At 36.6% G+C, this 10,007-nt stretch overlaps 1 protein-coding gene across 1 annotated transcript; it reads right to left on the bottom strand.

Moving 5' to 3' along the window:
* Nucleotides 1-6,322: 6,322 nt before the first annotated feature.
* LOC104213292 (uncharacterized) lies at nt 6,323-7,387 on the bottom strand. The gene has a single exon (XM_009762767.2). It carries the CDS (start codon nt 7,047-7,049, stop codon nt 6,411-6,413), a length of 639 nt encoding a protein of 212 aa, XP_009761069.1. The 5' UTR covers nt 7,050-7,387; the 3' UTR covers nt 6,323-6,410.
* Nucleotides 7,388-10,007: the final 2,620 nt, after the last annotated feature.

Raw genomic sequence — 10,007 nt, 5'->3', positions numbered from 1 at the left:
CTGTTACACATTCTCAAGACCTTAGGATCACAAGGTTCCAGTTTGGGATATGGTTCAACTATCCAAAGTCGAAGGAATAACTGAGGGAACATGTCTCTATCAGCTCCAGAGGAAACTGTACCAAGTCAACTCTCCAGCTGGAAAAGTTGTTGCTGCACACGCTACAGTGCAGGAATAGTGCAGCAGTCAACGTTATTGGGAAGACCTTTTACCTACCTTGCTTACATCATTGTAAGTGATGTGACACATATATTATTACAATCAAGGAAGGTAAAACAAATCACTTGAACACCCAGAAAATTCACTTAAGCTCTCTCACGTGATTTATCATCTAGCAAGTAATTCTCAAGTGCATCAAGAACAAAGAACAAAACAACTACGGACTAGTTCCCACATCAAGTTATTGTATGTCCTTAGTTAAGTTGTAACTTTGTAATAGTTCTGCAAGTGTAATTCCTACTTAGCTCATTTAGAAGTATTTTGTAGGAAACCCTTTTGTAAATCTTAAACCATTGTGTTTGAGTCTTGGCTAGAGTTAGTCGAGTTGTAAAGTCTTTGTAATAGAGTTATTACAAAGTGGCTTGTAATAGAGTATTACAAGTTAGTGAGGGAGTAAGAGATAATTTCTAGGTTGCTTAGGTTGTAATCTAAAAGTTGCTCAGTAGTGAAGTTGAAATCCTACAAGGGTAGGTCGTGGTATTTAATCCGGTTAAGCTGGGAATTTTCCACGTACAATTCCTCTTATCATTTAATTACTGCAATGTGCGTGTGTTCTAGTGAAACAGCTAGAGAACCTGGTTCTCTATAGAGTTTGGTGGACTCTTATATTTATCACATACCAAATAGGAAACACGAAGGTACCTACATAAGGAACCCAAACGGGAAACTAACATATAAAACATCAAACATCAATAGAAACTAATGTAGAGAGCATGTAAGTGTTAAACGAACGAGTAATCATAACAAGAATCCAACTCTCATTATTCTCACACGATAACAACCAACTAGCCTATATTATTTCACACCCATGACAATAACTATTGTGCCAACATCATATCAACTACACAGAAATACCCGTCCCAAATGCAGACATAAGGCCCCAATCATCATCTCTTATTACGGATAAAGAAGCTCAAGTAACATGATAATAACATGTATAAATATAAGTTCGTGATACTGCGTTCAAGTTAAGTATGCAAACGAATCTCAAAAATAATACATTAAATCTTTTTTAAGATGTCATATATTCTAGCATGATTCATAACATAGTTAATTAGGTTTAATAGTAATCAAATTAAATGAAGCATAAGTTAAGGGGTCACTAAGCTCAACAAAGGCACAAAGAAGCATATAATTCCCCCTCCCGAGCATGAAAATCCTGGCACATACATGCACGCTCATCACCTCATATATGCATCACCCCCACATGTACAATCTCATTTAGTAGGAAATATTCCCTCAACAAAGATAGGCAAAACACCTACCGCATTCCGAAACACAATCAACAATCAATAATCAATCGGCATTTCCTTTAGGACAAGCCTCTAAACCAGCCGAATCTAGCCAAGTAGTGTTCAAATAATTCAAAACAAGCTTTAGAAACTACCCACGAATAAAAAATGTTCGATTTTGATCATAATTTAAAAAGTCAACCGGGGCCCATGTGGTCGAAATTCGAGATTCAGACCAAATTCCGATTACCCATTCACCCCGAGCATTGATATATAATTTATTTCGAAATTCGAACTCAAAACTCAATTTGAGTTCTACATCTCAATTTTATAAAATCCCTAAATTCTACCCAAAACTATAGGTATCAAACGAGCCGGGTTGACCCGGGACCGGCCGACCCAGACCGGTTGAAACCCTGACCGACCCAGCTCGGTACTTTGGGGGCCGAGTGGGCTGGGTTACTGGGGTTAGGGGGTTGGTCCGTTCACTTTAATTCATCAAGTTAACCGGACCGGTCAAACCCGGTCAACCAAAATTCCTGTAGAACCGGTTAACTAGCCCGGACCGATTTAAAGGCTAGATTTTGATTTTTTTAAGGTTTTAGAGTCTAAGGTAATGCAAAACCTTTGAATTTACTCTTTTTTGTTAATTTACTTGTTGTAAGATATAAACCTTTCAATTTGTAAGTTTGAATTTTGAAATAAATATAGCACTTGCAATTTATAAGTGCAATTTTTTATCTTCATTGTATTCTTTATATTTTTACTTTATATTAATATACATTACAATAGTTATACAAAATTAAAAAAAATACTAACCCGGCCCGACCCGACCCCTTGGACCCGTAACCCTTACGGTTCATTTTTAACCCGGATAAACCCGAATCCACTAACCCGTAACCGGCCCGGTTCGAAACCTGGACGGTTTTAACTTTTCCCTACCCAGCCCGGCCCGGCCCACCCGTTAGACACCCTTACCCAAAACCCCCAATTTCTACTTTGAATTCATAGATTTGATGTTAAAATTCATGTAAGAGCAGTTGAAATTGGTTGAAAACTAGTTAAAGATGTTTACTAATAAATTTGGGAAGAAAATCCTCCTTAACAATCGCCTATATGGAGTTTAGGGTTGAAAAATAGTGTAAAATGAGCTAAGTCACGATATCCCCACCTTTTACCCAGAGTTCGCAATTGCGACCATCGCAAAAGTGAACCACTAATTGCAAATGCGATCAGTGTCCTAACTACTCTGTTATCACAATTGCTATAAAATAGTCACTTTTGCGAAGAGCCCCATATCGCAAAACCGAGCTGCCTTCGCTTTTGCGAAGGCTGCCCAGCCCAGCTTGAGTTGCAAATGTGATGCCTTCTAGCTTGCAGATGTAGCTAGTGAATTCACAATTGCGAAGTCCCCAACGATGCCCAATATCACAAATGCAATCTTGACATCGGAAATGCGAGGATCGCATTTGCGAGTAGGTTCTTGCAATTGCGAGACCTACAGTTCAGCAACACCAGAAAATGCCTTCAGCTATCAAAACCCTGTGCTACCCATCCAAAATTCACTCGAGCCTCTTGGGCTCTAATCCAATGTCACGACCCAAACCAATGGGCCGCGACGAGTGCCTGAGTCCTACCTGTCAAACACCCCTAAGCATGCGTCTAAGATATGAATTTGAATAACATCTGCTGCATTACGAAAATAAATTACATGAAGGAAACATGTCATCAAGGCATATGTACGTATACATGTAAAATACACTGGGCAAGCCGTCAAGGCTGCTATAGACAACTATACATCCAAAACTGAAAGCCGACAAGGCCACATACAACCCAACTAGACATACTGTCCACAGACCTCTAATAGAAACATAACTGTATAAAGACGGGACTGAGTCACGTCATACCCATACATATATGTACGTCATACCTACATACGTATATATATACAAACGTATCGTACCAAAATCAAAAGCAGCTCCGGATCAAATGGAGCATGCCAACTCTCGCTGATCAGGGATCCTAAGAAGAGGGACCATCAGCTTGCCTACCTGCACCTGCGGGCATGAAACACATGCCCCGTGAAATAGGCATCAATACGGAAAATGTACTGAGTATGTAAGGCATGAAAATTAGTACGGAAAAGACACTGGAATAAAGAAACACATCTTTAAATCTGAATAAATTTGTAAATCCTGAAACGTTTATAATGTCATGCACACGTATATAAATGTCGTGTCATGCATAGGTATGAGTGTACATAATATCATCAAGCCACTAAGGGCATCCCATCATATCATCTCGGCCACTGTGGGCAACATCATCAATATATAGCAGTTGATCAAGTGGTGATGTGTATATAATGCCGTAACCTTTTCCCATATCACATATACATGTATTTACATATATACGCGTATATAACGCCATCAGGTCATGGGTCAATGCACATGTATGAAATGCATGAAAAATACGTAATAATCTTAATATTCCTTCCGGATAAATTTTTTTCCATCTGCGTATTATTCTGAGACCCGTGAATAGAAAATAATAATAATTTTCATGGGAATCAAGAATATAGACACCGCTAATAATTCTATGAATAGAGTAATTTATGGAAACTATGTGTTTGCTCGTTTCTTCAGTATAATTTGGACCATGCCAAAAGAAAGAAGGGAGAGCCTTAACATACCTGTTTCTGGAATTATTTGAACGAATCTACTTCTGCGAAATTTATACTGGATTTTTTTGAAATTGGAACGAACTTGTTATGCTTGAGTGTTTGTTTGCACTAGAGAACTTGTTATGCTTGAGTGTTTGTTTGCACTAGAGAATGGATTTAAATTTTAAGCTTGATCCAATGTTTTTTTGAAGCTTCTGTTTCCAACGTTTTTGATTCAAATCAAGGAATGAATTGAAGCTTGGTTAAAGATTCTGTTTCTCGTTTTTTCTACTTTCAGAAAGGATCCCATGGATCTTAAATGTTATATCAAGTTCAAGACTTATCTTAAGTCAATCAAATCTTACTGAATGACTCATTCAACTTTACACGTTACTTTGTCATGCAACACATATGACTATGAGTCATATGTTGAATGGTGGCACACTGCCACGTGGGAGTACGGTGAGTTATTTTATTAATTTTTTTATCCACTTATTAGTTAATCGGGTAATGTCTTATTACCCGATAATTAAATAATTTCCCGTATAATTAAAAAAATTATCACAAATCACTTAAAATTTTACTTATTTTTAAAATACTTCATATATACTTTATATATTATACTACCGTGATCGTATGGTACATTGCATGGTACTAGTTCATAATTATCGGGGTATTGTCGCTCGACCCGTATTTTATTCTAAATTGGCCACTTTCAACGAAATTCGTTTTCCTTAATCTGTGTACCCTCTTATCCTTCATAACACTTATTTATCGCTTGCTATAAATAGCGTAAGTATGTTAACATCAAGATGATCTCATCCCCGAGTCTACGTCAATTGACCGAAAACGAAATTTTTAACGTACGAAAACGCGATGTAACATCTGAACATTCACACAAATGTAATAATATCATACAAACTCGCTCGCTATCTAAATCATCAAAATAACATCAAATATCAAGAATCTCTCGTCAAAATACAAGAATTTCAACTTAAAAACTTAGTTTTCCAACTTTTCAAATAATGCGCCAAAATGCACTCGAGCCACCATGAACCCCAACCAAACATATGTACAAGTCCAGAATCATCATACGAACCTATTGGAGTTGTCAAAATACCGAGATGATATATTTTACTAAAAACATTGACTGTGGCCATATTTTTAAAGTAAAAAAATCACATTTTATTTAAAAATTCACATTTAATTTTTTTCTGAATATAGTCTCGGACCACAAACGCAAGTCATAAATCATCAGTTAGAGCTATAAAAAGTTTTAGAACACAGAAAGCAAAGGTAGTACTCAAAATGACCGATCAGGTCGATACAAAGTCACAATACTTTCTCTTTAATATTATTTCTGCACGATTATTTGCTTAATTATTCTCTCAGCTCTACTTCAATCACATTTATATCAACGAATATTGGTTTAATTCAGTTGTTTATGTTCTAAAATATAAATTCAATTGCTTAGCCTTCAAACGAATTCAGGTTAAACAAATATGAGGATTAAAACACCTATTCTTTTGGCTTGGGCATAATTTTTTTTTAAATTTTTTTTATGTTTTTGAAAATTATCCGAAAAGTACTACTCTTTATGTTGTAATTTATATATCATACTTTCCTTTTTAGTTTGTCATAGAAAGAATGCCACACTTTCATATTTAGAAATAATTTATTTTTAAAACTTCCTACATTATCCTTAAGTACAAGACAATTTATAGGTACTTAAATATTTGTGGCTTATGTTATGTTACAAGTTTGAAATTTTTTTTTTCTTTCTTAAACTCTGTGCCGAGCAAACATGGTCATATGAATTGGATTGAAGGGAGTATTATATAAGTCAAAATATTTAAAAATTAAAATATTTAAAAAGATTAGTGATTATTTGACAAATAGTAATACCTTTGCATAAACTAGAATGGAGTGAGTGACAAAATAGCAGTATATTTAAAATTTAGATCTCTTATGCTAAAAATCCAAGCTATTAATTTAGAAGAAAATAATAAATCCAAATCAAATAAGGCTGGAAAAAGAAGAAGAAAACAGGGAATAGGCAGAACCGCAGAAATAATCCTTGTACAGTCACATGCTATCTATAATTAAACTGATTATCTTTGCTTTCTTGTATTAGTAATTACTGCTCCTTCAACTGCAATTTCTTGTTATTTTTCTAACATAATTAACATTTGGAAAACTCAATTTATCAATATGTTTTAAAAATCGAACTCGTAATATTACGGATATGAATTGAATAAGTATCTTACAATCGCTCAAAATGTAAATCCTTGTCCACAAACTTATGTGATCAATTTTTCCTGCTCTGTTTCAGCTAATCTCTGTTTCTCAAAAAAGATTTGATTCTTCTTTATGAACGCTTCAATAGTAAGCTTAAATTCTTCGTTGCTAAGTGTGTCTACCGCCGCCATGTCTGTCTGGGAACGACGGAGCTTTTTTGGAGGAATCTCTTGCTTCAAATCCTCCGATTTAGTCCTTTGAAGTATCTGTATATTCTTCGTTGTTACATCTATTGTCGTCTCTGCGGCGTTGCTTTGCACCTTATCAATCTGCTTACTTTCATCTCCGGCGAAATTAGGCTCCGCAATCCCCGACGGCGAAGAAGTTGCCACATCGCCGTCACAGGTAGTGAGGATCGGTAGTTGAACTTCACGGGAGCGGACATCATCACGGTGGATACCGCCAGTGACGGAGTGGTTATCGGCTTCTGTTCGACGGCAGAGCAATAAGACAGAGACTATAATTGTGTTGCCAATGAGAAAAACGACATGAGGATTGAATATATAAACTGAGAGTTCGAGCAATAAGTCGCCGGAGAATTTAACGGCGGCCGGGAGATATGTCCAGGACCAGGAAATAAACATGAACGCCATTGCTCTGGCTTTCTCATATTTCACGTTGTCAAACACTTCATGATCCATTAATTTTCACTTTCTAACACCCGATCAGTTGGGTTCACGAGAAAATGGATTGTTAGAAGTTATTTGAATTAATGAGAACTGACACAGAAACAACGAAAGAGTGATTTTCGAGCAGCTAGAGAATAGTGTTCGCGTACTGTTTCGAAGGTATATGTATAAGGAGGAAGGTTACGAAAATATACACACTCGAAGGACACAATGAAAGAGAAGTGAGGCACGAATTCTTAGAATCAAGGTTTGAGGTTTAAATTCAATAGATGAGATGATGGAGGCTTCTGATAGAATTAATGTATGTAAAGAGGGAGGGAATACTCCTTTTATAGGCGTAGGCCTCAGGGGATAACTTCATTTTTCTTTGCTAAAAGGAATTCTGTGGGAATGATATAAGGGTTTTAAATAATGGAAATTATGAGTAACTTATTTAATTATTATGAACAGTGTGAAAAGAGTAGGAATTGGTCCCCTCATGGGATAGCATAAGTAGAGCCACAAATTTGAATTTCAGTAGTTTCTAAACTGGAGCACACCTACACCCTCACTAGTTACATGCGCACCCTTACCTTGAACTCTCTCCCAATATATAACATAATTGATCTATGTACAAGTTATATTGGAACTATAATGTGAGTTGTTAATTTGGTATAAGAGTAATATCAATCTTGTAGTGTAAATTGTTTCCCCTCAAAATCGGATAACAATTGAATTTATAAGTAGTTTTAAAGATACGTGGATTGAATTGATACAAAGTGATAAATTAAATTGCAATTGAAATAAAGTTTGATAAAGTAAATGCAAACCGCACGAATTGAACAGTTGCATCCTTAGGAGGTGAGCCACCCTTGGACAAAAAGCACTTCGATCAGCGTCAAGACATAATTGAATAAGAACTTTAGAAAAAAATAACAGTATATAATTATTAGTACAGTGGCGTACGCAGGATTTTTCATAAGCGGTGTCACTATTTCTAGCAATAAGCGTAATAGCCAAAAAATATTTTGTGGACCCAAGGGAGTTCGAAATCAAGACCTCTTATATCAAACTTGAAGCTGTCAACCACTAGAATACTGAGCTATTTCGATGCAACTGGTGTCATTTTTAATGATTTTATCTTGTATTTTTGTTTTACTTATCACATATATATATATATATGTAGTGAATTTTTTTGACGAAGCGGTGTCACGTAGCACCGCTTGGGTCAATGTAAATCCGCCCCTGGTTGTTACAACATGCTTTACAAGTAATCAGACCCATTTATATAGTAGGGGAGTCCTATTTTAGGTACAATTCTATATAAGGTGAAAATCTCCTGATTTGCTAACTTGCAGGTTGCTTATTGACACGTGCCGAGATTCCTGCCGCAATACCTGACCGATCACGGATATTCCGGCCTTCTGTTATTTCGATCTTTTGTCTGTCAATGTTTCCTCAAGCTCATTAGGGTCAAGGTCGATTCTATGAGCATGGACTCAATGTTCTCGAAGAAGGATATTCTGACCTCGTATTCCGAGCCTGGTCAATTATGTAGTAGACAAGCCTAGTTTTGACCATATACAGATAATCCCCTCATTTTTCGGAGAGTAAACAACGAGAAACGATATGAGCTCTTGATTCTCACCTCGATACTCCACGTCAGAAATGACAAAATGAATGAAACGTCTCGTTAGTTAATTCTTAATGGCATTAAATGCTTTTCAGTTGCTGGTCAGCCATTTCTGGATTTGAACCATGGTTTGAAAACTATAAATACCCCTTCCTTATCCATTCAAACTTTACTTCCAAACTTTCTCTCTTTGTTTCTTAGAAATTTCTCCATTTTCTAGCGCTTGTATCCTCTTTTCTTGAGATCTTTGTATGAACTTTTGCTTGTCTTCATTCCAAATCATCAAGTGTATCCCTTTAATTTCCTCTTTTCATCTTTTTTCCTCAATTTAAAAGAAATGGGGAAAACATCGAAAATAGTTCCCCAAAAAGAAACTACTTTTTCATCACAGGCGGCTGGCGAGGAACCAGCGGCGGAACCTCTTCTGAGCATGTTCATTCCTGGAGAGTGCTTGTTAACCGCTGTTTTTAAGGTTGAAAAAATCTTCACCCGCACCGAGCTGGGGTGAGAAGGTCTCGAGGTTTATCTGCTCGATCACTGAAGAAATTCTCCCCACGATTAAAGAGGATTGCAACTAGTTCATCAAAGACGTGGTGGTTCCTGGGCCCGATGAAGACATCACTACCCACGTCGAGGGATACTTAAGTGTTTACACTGGGCCTATTTGACCTGGTAATCATCCATTTCTGCAAAAGGTACGAGGTGTGCATCAGCCAGATTCACCTTTCGCTCTGGAGAATCGTCATCCTTCTCCGGTTCTTTGTGAGCAAGATCGACGGTTGTTCGTTGTTATGCCCGCAGTATTACGTCAATGTTATGCTCTGCAGTAATATCTTACGATAATATTACCCTCTACAGTAATATATTACGATGATGTTACGTCCTGCAGTATTAAGTTACGACAGTGTTGCACCCAGTAGTATTATATTACGGTGATGTTACGCTTCGCAGTATTAAGTTACGACAGTGTTGCACCCAGTAGTATTACATTTCAGTGATGTTACACTTTGCAGTATTAAGTTACGATGATATTGCACCCTGAAGTATTGTACGTTAAATTTGTCGTAAGGTAATTGACATCAGTCCAAGCAAAAGATTATGTGGAAGTTATAAGGATTATGCTATTTTATAGGTGATGAGTAAATTCGTGAAGGTGAAAGGGGAAGTAAGTCAAAGAAAATGAATGTTCATCCAAGTTTGGCATTTGGGATAAAATACGGGTCAAGCGATAATACCCGATAATTATGAACTAATACCATGTAAGATACCATATGACCACGATAGTATAATGTATAACAAGTACATTAAAAATAAGTAAATTTTAAGTAATTTGGGGCAATTTTTAAATTATGTGGGTA

The sequence above is a fragment of the Nicotiana sylvestris genome, chromosome 11 (assembly GCF_000393655.2).
Source record: "Nicotiana sylvestris chromosome 11, ASM39365v2, whole genome shotgun sequence".
NCBI lineage: Eukaryota > Viridiplantae > Streptophyta > Magnoliopsida > Solanales > Solanaceae > Nicotiana > Nicotiana sylvestris.
The sequence above is the reverse complement of the archived record's forward strand: the minus strand, read 5'-3'. Positions and strand labels throughout refer to the sequence as shown.